Raw genomic sequence first — 17876 nt, forward strand, 5'->3', positions numbered from 1 at the left:
CCCTAGGGCCCCTGGGCTGGGACCCGAAGTAAAGGGTGGGCCCAGGTCCCTCCCTCTCCACTCCCTCCTCTAGGACACTAGTGGGGCAGTTAATATCCCAGTTCAGAGGCAAGAAATGGTGCCCTGAACCCCTCCTCCCCCCAGAAGAGAAAGCGTGAGACCCATCATAGTAGTGCTGGCAATTTGTTACAATTATTACACAGGGCAGATTCTCTGCTGATTGAAATCACTCTAGCTCCTTGGAAGTCAGTGGAGTTATGCTGATTAACTCCTGCTGAAAATCTGGCTCTGAATCTTCAGATAATTTGTAATCGGGCATTTTTCATCTTTGTTTTCAAACTAACCCTGCAGCGCTAACTCAGGCAAAGCTCCTAGTGAAGTTAACAGGAATTATGTCTGAGTAAAGAGTACAATATTTGGCCCACAGAGCATATTGACTAAGTTTTGTTATTAAATAAGAGCTGTTTTTGAAGAACTGGACCACATATGAGCACAAACACGCGTCTCACACTGGCAAGCCTCCATTTTTAATTCTATTATTTTATCACATCCAAATGGATTTTCGTGGCAGTTAGTAAAAACAGAATATACTTCTAAACTACAACCATAGAAGCCAGTTTTTAGACATGAGTGAATTTTTCTGGCTGAGTTTTAAATCTCTGAAAACCAAAAATTTATAACTGAAGCCATTGACAAAGCCTTTAACTATAGAATCATGATAGATGTTAGGAGAGAGGTAATAGCACTTGCATCAGAAAACTTAATAAAGTTGTTGCTACAATCCAAGAAAAAGATCTTAAAGAAGAAACACCCACAGAAAAAATTCCACTCATCACACCAATATGTGTCCTGTGAATGCAGACTTTCAAGCATGAAAACACTGGATACAGGTAAGGGGCCAAATTTGCAGGCATAGGCATATTCGCTTGTACACAAACAATTGGACATGCCTAAGGTATGCACACAGATACCTTGGGCTAGATTTTTCAGTCTGCTAAGTCCATTTTGCACTGCTCAAGCAGCACCGAGTGGACTTAGACCAGTGAGAGATGGTCAGCAGAGGGTTTCCCTTGTGTAGGGGAGCTCTCTGGTGGCAGAAAGATGACAGAGGCAGTAGAGCTAGCTCTTGGACCATCAATCTCTCCATCCTTGATGTAACTGAGGGGGCATACTAGGAGTGGGCTGGGGTGGGGAGGGGTTTGGGGAAGCAGACCTACAGCTGATCCTACACAGTGGTCAGGTCACTGGAGATCCTTATGCCAGTGCTGCTCCTCAGGCTGGGGCTAGTTGCCATGGGGTTATGGAGCTGCAATCAGCTCTGTGCCATCCCTCTTTCCATTGCATCCAACTGAATCTCAGGTGGGATGGAAAGTCCAGCCCCTATTGTAAACATATTCAGTGCACAAATTGGTAGTTGTACTTATAATGGTAGGCTAAGCATCTCACATGCTGCCTTGGGCCATTTAAGTGCACATGGTCAGTTGAATATCTATTTGTGTGCAGGAATTTGTGCAGGGTCATACACCTAGTTTTAAAATCTTGATCATTTCATATAAATACACACAGACATCCACACTACACCTATACTGTACCTACAACAACACTGAAACCAGGAATGAACCAATTGCAGCTAAAAAAAGAAGCCTGAAACTCTATAAATTTATCAGGATTCTAAACAGAAATGCCACAAACTGTAAATTAATAAATGGAAATTGTATATTAGATAATCTCAAATGTATCTGTATTAACCACAAGAAGATTTAGCAAAGTATAGAAAAATCCCTTTTCAATGTTTAGCTTTGTCCCTTTTAAAAATTATTTCTCTAATAATTGTTCGTTATGAATATATCTGACTACATGTACCTTCTCTCCCACTGTGCTAATGGCAAAAAACATACATTCAGATGGCCGAACAGTTTTGTTGTTATATCATAATTAAAATTACTACCTGAACAATCTTGCCCTTTGCTTGGCACCCACACAGGGTTCTTTCTTAACCAAACAAACAAAGCCAGGATAATAACATGCGGCTGCAAGATGAAAATAAAAATAAACTAAAGATTTGTTTGTTAATCTGTGGTTGTGTTTTCCATCAATGTTTGCTCCATCATTGATATGACACAACTACATTAGAGCAGATTTAGGGACAAATCCTACAGTCATTTTCTTCTTTCATCTTGCCGCTTTCGTTCTTATAAAATCTACTGCCTCTTTAATCCACTTCACCTGAACTCTTCCCTTCCCCAGCCCCAGATTGTAACAAAGGTGCCTACAAAGGAGCAAGATCATACCAGAGAATCTGGTCCTCGATTTTCTATATGAATTTCTATATTGATCTTTGGGAAAAATCAACAAAATAATTATTTTTTAAATTGTAGTTCCAGTATCTACATGCTGTAAAGGTAACGATGATCAGAGTCAACACAACTGGAGTAAAATGGCAAGGCAGAATGAGAGCAGGAAGGGTAAATGTCTGCAGAATAAGTGGCCTGATTCTGCAGCAGCAAGAAAGCCGTACAAAGGGGGAGGTTGGTGAGGAGATAAGGTGAGGGCATGGAAAAGTTTGTGAGGATCAGAATAGATATTAAGATCCAGTGGGTCCAGTAGCAAACCCTTTCTTTTGTTGAAACAGTTACTGTCTGGAGGTCCTGATCTCTCCCCAAGTCCAAAATATTTAGGCTGTACCAAATCTTCCTGAAAATACTGCAAGCACTTCAGAGATGTCCTCAGGGCTTACCCACACCTCTTCTGCCTTTGCCCCAGAATCTCTCGTTCCAGTGGTGCAGACAGTCCAGTGGTTCATCACTCCCTCTTTATCTATTGCAGTTGCAGCTTTTAAAGCTTATTTTGAGGCATCAGTAAGCAAAAACTTTCCCTTCTCTCTCCCTCCGCTCCCTTAGGGACTGAAATTTCTGGATATCTTTGGATCAAGGGTTTCCGATACTCCATAGTACCTTGCATTTAAACAGCATTTTAATGATAGTATTTAGGGGTGCTATCATTTAAAAAAATACTTTGAAGCATTAGGGGCTACCCACACCTTGTTGACCAAGTTAGCCAAAAGTAGCTGGGGATGCCAATGCTCATTTAGTCAGTTCCAGTTGGGTCTCCCACACAAAACAAAAGGGTGGAGAATTCTAGATTTACTGTGATTCAGGATAGCCAAGAGCTCTCCAAGTTTCCATGGAAAATATTTGTTTTTCATCTTTATAAGTCATTCCACAAGAAATAGCCCATCCCCTTTGCCATAAACTCAGGAGAGAGAAAGAGCGAGATGGCCCAACAGCTAGTGGGGAAATTCTGTGTCGGCATCACACTTGATGGGGACCGTATCCTGACATCAATGTTTAAGCAGAAATCCATGCTGATTTCAGTAGGGAGTTCTGCTTAAAACGAATGGCATGATGTGATGCAGAGTGTTTTCTCTGGTTACACTCCTAGCTGTGTGTTAAAATGTAGTAGTAGTATGCAGATTTGCAAACCAGTTGGACTCTTTTACTGGAGCAGAGTTGAAAAATGAACCTGAACGTAGGTGGCAGGTCTACAGAACACAGTAAATGCCATCTCTTTGCTGAAATTGTGTCCTAGTCTGACCTCTATAATGACAGTGAAACATCAAATTAAAGTGCCTCCTTGCTCATTTGTTGACATATGTATGCACAAGAAAGAGCTGCTCACAGATATTGTGTAAAAAGGCAAACACTGTGAGTCACCTTCCTGTCCTGCCTGCACAACAGGCTTTGAGAGTCAAGCACATACCTGAACCTCAGCTCATGGTTGTGTGTATTTGGCAGATATGATCTAAGGCAATTTAGGCACCTGCTTTCATACCCTGCCACAACTGGCTTTCCTCATTTGCCTGCAAAAACTCCCTGAGTAAGCCCCAGGACCACTTCCTCTTACCAGAGATGTCTTTGTGGGGCATAGCTTAGGACTTCCAAGTTTTTCTGGGAGCATAGAACGAGACTCTATTGGAGGAATCATTGTGGATAGTTCTCTGAAAACATCCACTCAGTGTGCAGCGGCAGTCAAAAAAGCGAACAGAATGTTAGGAATCATTAGGAAAGGGATAGATAATATGACAGAAAATATCATATTGCCTCTATATAAATCCATGGTACGCCCACATCTTGAATACTGTGTGCAGATATGTTGCCCCATCTCAAAAAAGATATATGGTGTCAGGGTTCCCTCCCCACTCTGAACTCTGCGGTACAAATGTGGGGACCAGCGTGAAACCCCCCCAAGCTTATTTTTACCAGCTTACGTTTAAAACTTCCCCAAGGCACGAATTCCTTCCTCGCCCTTGGTATCGCTGCCACCACCAAGTGATTTAAACAAACATTCAGGGAGGGCCACTTGGAGCCCTACCTCCCCCAACATATCCCCCCAAGTCCCTACACCCCCTTTCCTGGGAAGGCTTGAGAATAATATCCTAACCAATTGGTTACAAAGTGAGTACAGATCAACCCCCCTGGGTCTTTAGGACACTGAAAAACAATCAGGTTCTTAAAAGAAGTTTATTTAAAAAAAATAAAAGAATCACCTCTGTAAAATCAGGATGGAAGATAACTTTGCAGGGTAACAAAAGGATTCAAAACACAGAGGATTTCCCCTCTAGCACAGTGAAAATTCACAAGCTAAACCAAAAGATAATCTAATGCATTTCCTTGCTATTACTTATTATTTCTGTAATATTAGATGCTTAGGTCAGATATGGCTTAGGGAGATGTATTTTCCCTGCCCTGTTTCCTCGCTGATCCAGGGAGAACAAAGGAACACAAAAACAAAAACTTTCCACCACCGATTTGAAAGTATCTTCCTCCCTTATTGGTCCCTTTGTCAGGTGCCAACCAGGTTATCTGAGCTTCTTAACCCTTTACAGGTAAAGGAGGGATTTTATGCTACCCTTAGCTGTATGTTTATGACATATGGGAATTGTAAAAGGTTCAGAAAAGGGCAACAAAAATGGTTAGGGGTATGGAAGGGCTGCCATATAAGGAGAGATTGATAAGCCTGGGACTTTTCAGCTTGGAAAAGAGACGACTAAGGGGGAGATATGATAGAGATCTATAAAATCATGACTGGTGTGGCAAAAGTAAATAAAGAAGTGTTATTTACTCCTTCCCATAACACACAAACTAGGGGTCACCAAATGAAATTAATAGGAAGCAGGTTTAAAACAAACAATAGGAAGTGGTTTTTCACGCAACTCACAGTCAACCTGTGGAAGTCTTTGCCAGAGGATGTTGTGAAGACTATCGGTTTTACGCGTAAAAACGATTTATTTAACACAACAACCCACACTGCAATCTGAGCTCGGTGCAGTGGGCCAGGTAGACAGAAAAAGCCCGCGAAAACTTTTGAAATATCCTGTTTGCCGCGTGGAGCTCCAGCATCAGTGGCGGCGCGGCGCTCCCGCATGGACCCATGCGGATGTGATCGCTAAGGGCAATCAGCGCTCCGTTACAGAAGAAAAATTCAAAATCATTTTTAAAATCTCCAGACAGACGCCATAGCAGGGCTCAGCGCGCGCTGCGTGACAAACGCACGAAAGCCCCAAGAATCAAATGATGGGCGCATGGACTGACCCGATGCGCAGCACTGAACCCCAACATCCTTGCGCCCCCCCCATGGGTCTGTTAGGTCGATCAAGGGTGCCTGGTCCTAATTTTCATGGTAGATGGTGCAATATGCTGATAACCCATCATCGTCTAGAAACAGGGGCTGAGCTCCATCAGCCCCCCCCACCCTTCATGTAAAAGAGGATGCTGGGCTCCTCTCTACACACTCCTTTACTGTCCTGTCTGACTCATCATAGCAGCTGGAGGCTGCCTTCCTTCATCCTCACCTGACACAGAGCAGCTGTGCTCTCTGTTTCTCTGACAGTGGTTCTCTCTTAGTACACTGCATATTCTAGGCATTTAGATACCAAAAGGAGGGATTGACTCAGGAGTCATTCCCAATTTTTTTTTTAGCCCTGGCTAAGAGCAGCAGGGGCACCTTATGACAAGCAAGCAAGAACAGTGCAAAAGGACTGGTGCACAATCATCTTATTACCAATTTTATGTATGGTAGATGGTGCAATATGGAAAGCAAAAGCATGCTGCTGTGTAGCGCTGCTGAATCGCGCCTCTGTGCGGCATCTAGTCCACATACGGTGACAGTCACAAAGGCTACACTATGTCAGGGTTCAGAAAAGAATTAGATAAATTCATGGTGGATAGGTCCATCAATAGCTATTAAGCAGGATGGGCAGGGATGGTGTCCCTAGTGTCTGTTTGCCAGAAGCTGAGAATGGATGACAGTGAGTGGATCACTCACTGATTACATGTTCTGTTCATTCCCTTTGGGGCACCTGGCATTGGCCATTGTCGGTAGACAGGATACTGAGCTAGATGGACCTTTGGTATGACCCAGTATGGCTGTTCTTATGAGGTAGCAGATTGGGCCGCTTAGGGGTTTGAATTAATCAGACTCGAACTTCCATGTGGTCCTCTACCTCATTTCTGAACACTGGTAACTATATTGCAGGGTATAGCCCTGTTGCTGGTCTACTGTGTTCCTAACCAGTTTTGTTAGGACAACAGTTGAGAAAAGATTAGGCAAAAAGAAATATCTATTTTTATTTTCCATAAATCACTTAGCTTATTAGAGATCAGCTACAGCTGTACATTGGAAAGTGAAACATCCATTTCAGAATTCACTTTAACTTTTAATTGAGAATTATGATGGGATTATTAATTTAAGGAGGTCAATGGAAGATCATTTTATTACCGTACATAAGAGAATCGAGATCTAGGGTGGGATTCTTTAGCCTGCAAAGAGGGAAAGGGAAAGAAAGATCTTTAATTTTATCTTACAAAACATTACTTTAAGTGGGTTGTGATTCTGTTGCTTGGAAAGAAAGAAATGCAAAGGGAGAACACTATTTTTTAGGTCTGTTGCTTTAAATTCTGCCCCTTCCAATTCAGTGTTGTAACACACCATGCACAGTATAAATATGGATTCTTTCAGCAGTGTGATGACATTTTGTTGGAATACACAGACATGCTTTTTGCAGATTTGTGATCTGCAAGAATTCCATCTGTGCCAGTGCATTGGAGATTGTGCCATGGATCACGGTTCAAACTTGCCAGTACACTCTATTTATTTACCTGGTTTAGTAGAAACAAAAGAATCTGAAACTGCAATTAAACTGAAGTTGGAAAAGGATTTATGAAGCCTTGTCAATTGTGTTATTCAATACAATGCCATTTGTGGGGAAATCAGATTGTTCACTTAGAATATGTTGAAACCATAAATGAAATCACCTTAAAAATATTTTCCTCCTTGAATGGATAACATCTGACAGACAAGAAAACAATATCTTGCCAGCTATTAACCATTACCAGGCAAACTGTACAGTTAATTAACATGGCATTACCCATAATACTTGGAAAACTATTACTTTCTGGCTGTCACCCAAAGTTAGTTCAGTGTAAGATCATTACTCCACAAAGCTTGCTCAGTCTTTTTCCCAAAAGAGGAGATAGAATGTGAAAGAACCCCAGTGAGAGTGAAACACGTATTGCCGCTTTAGCCTTGGGAGACCAATTATGATCCCTTTAGCTGGCAGCTGTTGTCATGTCTAGTTAACTGTCCTGGTGTTCTGCATCAGTTTTCAAAACATAACTTTATGTTAAAAACAACAAAAAAATCACTATTACTTTTTTGGCAGCCACCTAAACTTAATTAAGAACTAACCCAGACCTGTGCATTTTTTGAGAACACATCACTGGATTGTAATAATCTTGCCAGAGTTATGGACTTGTATAAGGTTGACTGAGGGTTTATCTCTTTCCTTCTGGGAGTGTGCATTTGAATCTGCATGAATGTATCTGATTATTTGTAAGCTGATGAAGGACTGTCTTATAATTATTTTTTATTATATATCTATATCTTCTTGCAATAAGGCCCTAATCCCTGACTGCAGGTACCATCACAGTAGAAATGGGATAACAATAATTGTATAGAATTGCTCTCCTTTAGGCTATTTTTTAGTATGTAGCTTTTTTCTATCTTATGCTGTCTTCTAATTCCTCATTTTTACCCATTCCTTGCCACCCCTACTCCTGTTTCCTTTTCTCCTGACACATGGCTTTTTATCTTGTTATGAATTCTCTAAAAGGATGGTCCAGTAGTATTGCTCTGCATAGTTAGGCAGGAGATCTTGGTTTGAACTCTGGACCCTAACCAAATATGCTTCTTGAGATGAAAGAAGCTGGAATTTCTGTGGTAGCAGCACACTCTGCTCCTCAAAAGAAGATGTGCCTTAATCAACAATGACCTAACGTGATAACGAAGAAAGTGAGTTGGGGCCTTCAGGCATCATTGCTCCCCTGTGGGTAGCCAGTGAGTACATTGCAAAGCACTGAGGTGAGCTCTGGGGTGGGCATATCTCAAGTACAGTGGACATTCTCAGATCCTTTAATTCACACAATTTGAGAATAGCCCAATATGTGTAGCAGCACCAGAGCAGTTTAAACTGTAAAGGAAAAGGAGAAAAAGGATCTAAGGGGTTCTCTTCTTTTTAGCCATGTAGTTGGATCATTTTTGATTGATACCAGGCACTTTCTTGTTTTAATCATTGATTTTTTTTTTTTTTTTTTTAGTGACAACGCAGGAAAAAAAACAGCAATGCAGGAGGGAAACTGGCTAGGACCGTTAAAAACTGGACAGGTAGCAACCCTAAGCCCAAACTGGGCTGCAGGGCTGGATTTAGGGGCAGGTGACCCAGGCGACTGCTTGGGATACCAGGCTTGGGAGGGCACTGGGTTTGGGGTGCTGTTTTTGTTGTTAGCGACAAAAGGGAAAATAGAATGTTTGAAGTTACCGGGTATTCCATATGTGGATTCATTTTTCACTAATCTCCTAGAATGTTCTGGACCTTTGTAGAATCTCATGGAACCTTCCAGACTTTCTGAGAACTACATTTTCCTCAACCTCCCTGTATGTTGTCAGACATACCCTCGCAGGTATATAAGGGGCCGGGTGTTGCCAGTCAGTCAGTGAGATATAAGAACAAACTGAAGTGAAGTGAGAGCCCAGCTGTGATATGGTGAACCTTGTTTTATTGTGTTATTGTGAAAGTGTACTTGTGTTTTAATACTTGAAAAGTGTAAGTAGCAAATAATAAAGGACATATTTAATGAGATGCCAGAAATATCTATCGAACCCCTATCTACGCTTCTATATAAAAGAAATACTGTTAATTCTTTTGCCATGCTTAACATGTAATGTTTGATGACTTTCTAAGATCACGGAACATAGATTTTTGCTCTTCCTAATACTGTCTGTTTTCCCCCAGAGAAAATAAAAGATGCCCCCGAAGAAGCCTTCCAGAGTTCAGTATAGGAAGCAAAAAGCTCAGTTGCAGTCTAGTTTTCAACAAGGGGCAAATTTGATGGGAAAATATCAGAAACAGAAAAACATAGACTGGGCTTTAGGCAGTAGCAATCATCCCAAAACAGAAGAAATTGAGGAGCAAAACATAAATGATGGAAGTCCTATTACTAAATAATTAGCTGATTTACCTGAAGATAAGGAGTGGAAATGTGAGGAAAGTGATGGAGAATTGTCTAGTTTTTCTGATGGCGTAAAGGAGAGTGATGATAAAGAAGAATGTGGCTCACATGAAAAGGGAGAGTAATGATAAAGAAAAATCTGGTTTACATGAAAAGGAGAGAAATGATAAAGAAGAATCAGCATCACATGATGACAGAAACATCACTGAGAAAAATTGCACCCCACAAATTGATACATCAGATCCTGCATTATGGCCAGCTATCCTAAACTCTGCCATTATTGATCGTACAATTTTGAATAGCCCACACAAAATCGAGGCTCTGACGTTTCCAGTAAATGAGCAGAAGTGACATCTGTCAAAGTCACACTGCAAAAGAGGGCTCAAGGATGGCAAGAAACTGAATCAGCGTTGGCTGGTTTACTCAAAATCAACTGACAAAATGTTCTGGTTTTGTTGCAGAATATTTGAAAAGAGTGCCAAATAGTTGCCTGTGCTTTCTGGGTACAATTACTGGTATAACTTAGCTGATGCTCTGAAGCAACATGAAAAGTCACCTGGCCATTTTACAGCCACTCCAAATGGATGTAAGTCGAGTCCAGGCTCAAGCTGAATAAATGCCTAGACACAGAAAATCAGTGCATTATTAATGTGGAAACTGATCACTGGAGGAACATGCTTGAGTGTCTGATCTCAATTACCCTCTTCCTTGCAAATAATAATTTGACTTTCCGGGGCTCACTGGATAAGTTTTTCACTGAACATAATGGTAATTTCCTCGGTTTGGTAGAGCTCCTTGGGAAATACAACAATGTCACGCGTGAGTATCTATGTCGAGTAGTTCATACAGAAGCTATGGACCATTACTACAGCAAAACAATTTAAAAAAATGATTGACCTTATGTCAAGGAAGGTGCTTGATAACATATTGAGGCAGCTTGGCAAAGCAAAGTACAAACCCATAATAATGGACTGCACTCCTGACATTAGTCACAGTGAAATGATGTCATTGACAGTAAGATTTGTTGACTACAAGGATGGCTGTATCCAAGGAAAGGAACACTTTATCTGTTTCTGGTCTGTGGACTCTCCTGGAAAAGGCCTAACAGCACTATTTATGAAAATTTTGAATGAGAATAAAATAAAGCTTCAGGGCTGCCACAGCCAAGGCTATGACAATGGCGCTAACATGAAGGGAAGAAACAGTGGTGCCCAGGCAAAGATCCTTGCTCTGATTCCAAGAGCTTTCTTCATACCTTGTGGCTGCCATTTCCTCAACCTGGTTGTGTCACATGTAGTGTCATCTTCAGTGTTCGGAGTACTGCAAAGGATATACGTCCTGTTTTCAGCATCAACTATCAGGTGGAAGATCCTCACAGACAACGTTACAAATCTGACCATAAAGCTGCTAAGTGACACTAACTGGGATAGCCGCATTGGCAGTGTGATGCCAGTGAGGTATCGAGTGACTGAGGTTTACAGTGCCTTGCTGGAATTGGCACAGTTGAGTAAAGTCCAGGCTGAATCCAGCATGAGGCGCAAAGCCTGGCAAACCAGATCACTGACTTCAGATTTCTGGTCTCAATTGCAGTTTGGCACGATATCTTGTTCCAAGTAAACATTGTAAGAAAGGCATTACAAACTCAGTCGATGGACAGTGCAATCGCTATTTCTTTGATGAGAAGCTGCCTTGATTTCGTTGTGGCCTACAGAGACAACAGATTTGAAGATGCCATCACTGCTGCCAAAGAAATGGCAGAAACTGTAGGAGTTGAGCCTATCTTCCAGGAAACTCATGTTCATCAGAAGAAGAGACAGTTTGGTTATGAGAGCAGAGATGAGGTGATTGGAAGCTTGGAAGAAAAATTCAAGAGGGAGGTTTTTTTGATTGCTCATTGACACCACTCGAGCATCCATAGAAGAAAGGTTTGAACAAATGAAGCACCACAAAAAGACCAGGGGGGGTTCGTATGACCTTAGTAAGCTGCTGGCAGACAGAAAAACACTCTTGAACAATTGTACAGACCTTCACTGGATGCTGACACATGGGGAATGTTCAGATGTCGATGATAAAGTCCTCTGTGTTGAATTGGACAACATCCTTTCCATTTTGCCACACAGGAAGCACTCTCCACTCCAAGTTCTCCAATTCATTCATGATGCAGGCCTGAAGGACACTTTTCCTAATGTGTGGATAGCTTTCAGGATTCTGCTCACGCTGCCGGTCACAAGTGCAAATGGTGAGCGTAGCTTTTTGAAGCTCAGTTTCATTAAAACATCTCTTTGATTGATGATGGCCAATGAGAGACTGACATCACTTGCTATTTTATCATTTGAAAATGCTATTGGTCAGTGTTTGCATAGCTGACGCTGTGCTTAGGTTCACCAGGGCAAAGGCGAGAAAAGCACCTTTTGAACTAAATCATCAGGGTTAACATTCTAAGGCTGTCACCTACTGTAACACTATTTAATACTGGTCCATCCAGTGTTGGTGCATAGTTCAATTTCTTGATGTTAGTACATTTCAGTTATTCTTAAATTTAAAAAGTGTCTATAAGCTTAGAGGAAACTAATTTCTTTATTTGCTTATATATGGCATGAATAAATATAGATTTACGGATCCTAGTTGCAAATTTATTGTCATACATGACAGGGATAAATTATGCATGCAAATCAGGCATCAAAGCCATGAAATGGGCTACAATTGCAGTAAAAAATAAGGTATTCAAAAGTTTAACAAATGAAGGGTGGGGAGGTACCAAAGATGCTCCTCATCTGGGACACCATTTAGTCTAGGGCTGGCCCTGCCTGACTGGGTTCCTCTCTGAGATCAGGAGTTGTGTGCAAGTGCACGGAGTGTACATTGGTTAATCTGGGTCTGAAGATTAGGTCCTAAATTCAAACACTTGGGAGAAGAAAGAAGCCCATCCCATCCCTATAGTCAAACATGTATCTATCTATCTATCTATATACACACACACAACCAGTCTGCCCATTGCTCTCAGTTAGTGAGAACTAGAGAAGAGTTGTCTTAATGTTGGTGTTGGGTTAGTCATAAGCTAATTAAAGGGCTAAAACTGCTATTTGTTCAAGGGATTTTATTTTGTTAGTAAATGTAGTTTTCTTATTAATTTTGTTTTACTGAATATGAACAAAACTTGAGATTTGTATAGAGTGCTAGGTCTCTGGTGTGCGAAACGGGTGTTCTGGAACCATTGTTCTCATCATGCAGGTGGCGATGTCATGAACCTGTGGTTGGCTCTGGCCAACTTTTTCTTGTAAGTGCTTCCTATTTTCATGAGGCTGTAGTCTTAAGATTCTGAGCTTTGTGCCAGATTCTCTCTCACATTTTTCCTTCCTGTTCTTTCTAGGACTAGTCTCAGGCAGCACAGACCTCAGAATATCTGTTAGGAAACATAACAGTTAAAAGTGGTGCTTCACATCTTTTTTAGACTCAAACAAGTTAATTTCTCCTATTCCCTAACTAGTGAGAACAGAGAACAGAACAAATCAACTTTCAAGGAAAATAAACGAAAACAGTGTTTCCTGGGTGCTTCTCTGGCAGGAGTGGGGGTGAGTGGAGGGGGAATGTAATTTCCCAGTGGCTTCAAAATTAGTATATTTTAAGTTAAGTCATGACTTCTGGCATATTTCTCTTCTCCTTGTTCTTTATTCTTTAGTCTCCCAGACATGCCCTATTAGGAATACAATAATTTACAGTGATGGTTAAAATTTTCAGCTCCTTTACATCACACACATTGATCATGGTTCTTTATTGCCCTGGATCCTGCAAATTGAATATAAAATGCTCCAGATCAGAATGGTAGTTTTTTACAGCCTCTTTTGCACTCACTTTCCACAGGTATAAATGACTATGGCCCTGATCCAAAAAAAAGTACTTAGGCACATACTTAACTTTAAGCATCCAGAGGTTTAAATCAAAAGAGGAGGTTCATTGTATTGTGTGGTGTATAAATATAAAATAAAACGCTGCTGTGACGGTGGCAGCCAACTAAAGCCACAGGGCTATTTACTTGTGGTGAATGTCAAAGAAATGTTAAAAGGCCATCGTGTGTTCAAGCCAATTCACTGGTTAGTATAGATCAAAGGAAAATGTTGATGATACTGTCTTCATTTATCTGTAACTTGTTAATTTACATTATGTGTATCCCCGATAGTTAGTTAGCCCTAGATCAAAAGGGTGTTAGTATTCGGATGAGAATTTACTTAATGTGTAAAACTGCATGCAAACTAATGAAAGGTTGTCTGGATGGCTGTAACTAAATGCATTATGTGTGGCTCTGTAATTACATTTCCTATCAAACAGGATTGAAGCCTTAGAACTGTAAATGAAGAAGCATGCTAACTTCATAGCATGAGTCATTGTGTTCAACAATGGGAAATCTACAGACCTGCGTTGTGATGAGAATACTGGCTAGACTGCTTTCTGGGGAAAACAGCTATAAGAATGAACCCTGGGAGCGATGCTGTGTCTCTGGACTGATGGATTCTGACTGGGGGAGGGGGACGAGGGAGATTCTGAACAAGTGGACAGAGATCCCCAAAGTTATTTTGGGTAACCCTGAAAGACTTATGGAAATCTAGGAGATCACTACATCTCTGCTATCATTTTGAACTTGCAAACTTTGACTCACCTGTTCATGTATTTTGCCTACTTTAACCTCTCAACAATTCTAATTTCTTTTTCTTAGCTAATAAACCTTTCATTAGTTTATTAGAGAAATTGGCTTCCAGCATTGTCTTTGGTGTGAGATCCAGGATATCCATTGACCTGGGGTAAGTGACCAGCCCTGTGGGGTTTGTAGTAATCTAATGTGAGGTGATTTTTTTGGTTTTAATAACCTTCCATCAGGGGCGCTGGAAGAATTTGTATAGTGGGGGTTCTGAGAGCCATTGAACCAAACTGCAAACCCTGTATATAATGGAAACCACTTCAAGCCAGGGAGTGCGGCAGCACCCCTAGTTCCAGCACATATGCCCTTCATCACAAACTCCAGTTTGTCTGGGTCGTAAAGAGGGGCTGCAGAGCCTAAGGGGACTGTCTGTGGCTCCATGGTAAGACTAATATAGTAATCCAAGAGCGCCCATGTGTTACTGGCATGGTGAAATCTAATTATAGAATATACCACCAGCCTGGGGTGTCTGCCCTCTTCTCTGGCAGTCTGACCTGAGATTGGCACTCTCAGTTGTAAGCCATATCAGACAGCACCTGCACCTAATCTCTTAAAATAAAAATAAATGTAATATAGAGGATCTCATGAAATGTTACATGAAATTAATTCAAATTATCTGGGATTGGAACAATCACATATTTAAAACTAGCTAAAAGACTATAAATAGCAAGTATATAGTGATGTATTGTGTTGCGGTAAGTGTCTAGTGAGGATTGATGTAAGGTTTGATTTTATTTAACATCTTCATTAATGCTCTGGGAGAGTGAGTAAATAGTATCCTGGCAGAGCCTTTGAAACACTATAGTTAAGGTTGAAGCCTGTTTTGCACTTAAAGTGGAAATTTGATCTTTTGCTTTCAGTATGAAAAACAGTGTCTCTGTTCCAAATTCTGGGCACATCATCTCAGAGTAAAGCCTGAATTTTCTAGGGAGTTTCAAGAAGTTCTAATCAGTCAAAAGTGGTCCGAAAAAAAAAATTCACATTCTGAGTCTTGTGATTTTTTTTTTGCAGGGGGGAGGGGTTGGCCCCCGTTAGCTTAAAAAACTATAGACTGGATAAAGGCCTCATGAATGAATCTGATTTTCCAGAATGGGGAGAAGTCTGGGGGAAGTCTAATATGTTTGTGGTGATGGGGAGCTTGAGTGGGCACGATACTGGAAGGCTGGCATCCCTACAGGGCAAAGTTAAGATTGTGAAGTGGAGTCTGTGATGTATGCTGGTGGTCTCTGGATGGAGGAAATTTGCAAATGATAGTTAATTGGGATCTGTTGTGAACATCAACTAGGAAAATAAAGGCAATCTACTTGGCTTTGATAAAGGAACTCATGAAACTTTACATAGAGTTAATTGAAATTGGCTGGGATAGGAACACTCGTATTTAAAGACAAAAAGAAACAACAAAAGGGACTGAAAAATTATGAATGCACAGGAAATAACAAAAAAAGTTCAGTTCAAAAAAATACAAGTTAATATATTTAATATGTGGGAGTGGGTGTGTATAAATAACCCCAAACCATGACATACTCAATGGGAGAAAGAAGCCCGGGGAGCAAATATACTGAACATGAACCATGATAGGAACCTTAGGCTATGTCTACAGCAACTAGATACCCACAGCTGGCCCATGCCAGCCGACTTGGGCTCGTGGAGCTTTGGCTGTGGGGCTATTTCATTGCTGTGTAGACTTCCAGGCATGGGCTAGAGCCCGAGCTCTGGGACCTACTCACCTTACAGGGTCCTAGAGACCAGGCTGGGGAGCCTGAGCCTGGAAGTCTACACAGCAATGAAACAGCCCCACAGCCCAATCCCTGCCAACCCAAGTCAGCTGGCATGGGCCAGCTGCAGGTGTCTAGTTGCTGTGTAGACATACCGTTAGAGCACAAGAAACTAGACATACATTTGCAATGCAATCTGACAATAATAAAAGCCAATGAAATTTTGGGCTGCATACACAAGGAGCGTTACATCACAGAGTAGTGAGGTAACAATTCCCTATCAGGTTCTAATGGGAATACCCCTGGAATATTTGTTCAGTTTGGGGTACTACATTACATCATAGGTATTGATGACCTGGAGGGAATTCAGAGAAGAGTAACCAATTCTACAACTGGAGGAATCAATTTGTGAGGAAATATTAAAAGAGCTACATATGCGTAGCTTGGCTATAAGGTGACAAAGCATGGACAGGTCCACAGTTTGCAAATATTTGAAAGATGTAACTGTCAGGGTTGGAGAGGAAAGTGTTAGGTGCTATACAGATATGGCACAAAAAGGTAATCCTTGCCCCAAAATGCTCACTGACTAGGTTATGACAAGATGCAGTAGGTGGATGGGACAACCAGCGGGCGACGGGGGAGAGGAGATGGGTAGAGGACGAAGTAACTGTAAAGGGCCCAATTCAATCCCATTAGTCAATAGAAAAATGCCCATTGACTGCAACGGGAGCTGTATCAAGCCCAACATGCACAAGCTATCATGTGGTACGCAAAAGTCTCAGCTGATCACTTGCCTAGCCATTGTATTTAGCATAACATATGGGGGTAAAACTAAAAGCAATGGGCTTAAGAAAGGAAAAAATGGGTTGAATAGTAGGAAAGGTTTCCTGACAATGGGAGTCATTAGGCTGTAGAACAGTCTTCCAAGGGAAGAGTAGAAGCTCTGTGACTTAAGATTTTAAAAATAAGATGAGACAAAAGACTACAAAATATACTGTAGGACAGTGGTGCTCAACCTTATTTCACAGGAAGGCCATATAAATCTAAGAACAAGCTTGTGTGGCCAAACAGATTATACATATTTTAATAAGATATAAAGTCACTTATATTGATTTATATTTTAAGTTCAGTTTGTTAGATTTAGATACGTTGTTTCTATGTACAGTATTGTCTGTTTAAAAACAAATAAAGAAATCAGTGCCTGAAACGTGTCAGAATTATAGCAAACAAGAAAAGTCGGCTGTTAGTATATGGTGTTGAAGTAGGCCACGGGCCTTATGAAATGCTCTGGTTGGGTACCCTACACGGGCTGTAGGTTGGGTACCCGTGCTGGAGGGAATAATGCTGTCCTGAAAGAGGGATGAAGTGAAGAACTAATAGTGTAGGTCTTTTTGCTAACTTCTGTCATGCTATATTGCTTTGATTAACCTGTTGTGAATTTCCTTACTTTGACTGTAAGAACCCAATGCCCTTTTACTATAGTTTTTTTTTCTGAGGCCAGTGACACGGTTGTAATCTCTGCCAATATTTTCAGAATGTGTAAAGTACGTTTTAAATTCACCTTCCCGGACCAGAGATATTATTCTTATCTTGGCTCCCTTCATGAGTTCAGATGGAGAAATATAACTGAGTTTTGGAGACCCTTTTCATGAGATCCAGCTGTGTTCTGTACACAAAGCCCCCTTCAAAGATAGCATTTGGGGCCAAGTGCTTCATTTTGTAGTCAGGCACAACTCCCATTGACGTCAATGGGAGTTTTGCTTTCGTAAAGCATTGGGACTCAGGATTTGGCCCAGAGGTCTCCTTATGTCGGGTCCTCCTAAAACAGTGCCAATATTCTGAAGATCAGTGAGTGAGCAGCAGAACTCTGGAGTTGCAAAGTGATCAACATGTCCTCGTCAT

The 17876-nt window shown here is 41.2% G+C and overlaps 2 protein-coding genes across 3 annotated transcripts in view; both read left to right on the forward strand.

The window, feature by feature from the left end:
- TSPAN8 (tetraspanin 8) overlaps positions 1-17876 on the forward strand; it is a 133139-nt gene that overhangs the window by 55596 nt on the left and 59667 nt on the right. Inside the window, exon 1 of one of the 2 annotated variants that reach the window (XM_039500130.1) lies at positions 13111-13138. The exons of the other annotated variant lie outside the window; for it this stretch is intronic. The gene's annotated coding sequence lies outside the window, so the exon portion shown is untranslated. Of the gene's footprint in view, positions 1-13110; positions 13139-17876 lie in introns of those variants that run through there. 2 annotated transcript variants of the gene reach the window in all.
- LOC120381930 (zinc finger MYM-type protein 1-like) lies at positions 10124-12055 on the forward strand. Its single transcript, XM_039500104.1, has 2 exons — positions 10124-11407; positions 11687-12055. The coding sequence occupies exon 1, from the start codon at positions 10455-10457 to the stop codon at positions 11181-11183; it is 729 nt and encodes a 242-aa protein (XP_039356038.1). The 5' UTR covers positions 10124-10454; the 3' UTR covers positions 11184-11407; positions 11687-12055.

The sequence above is a fragment of the Mauremys reevesii genome, linkage group 1 (assembly GCF_016161935.1).
Source record: "Mauremys reevesii isolate NIE-2019 linkage group 1, ASM1616193v1, whole genome shotgun sequence".
Taxonomy (NCBI): Eukaryota; Metazoa; Chordata; order Testudines; family Geoemydidae; genus Mauremys; species Mauremys reevesii.

Excerpts from the sequence above, each read along its gene's own strand:
- LOC120381930 (XM_039500104.1), top strand. The coding sequence starts at position 10,455 with ATGATTGACCTTATGTCAAGGAAGGTGCTTGATAACATATTGAGGCAG.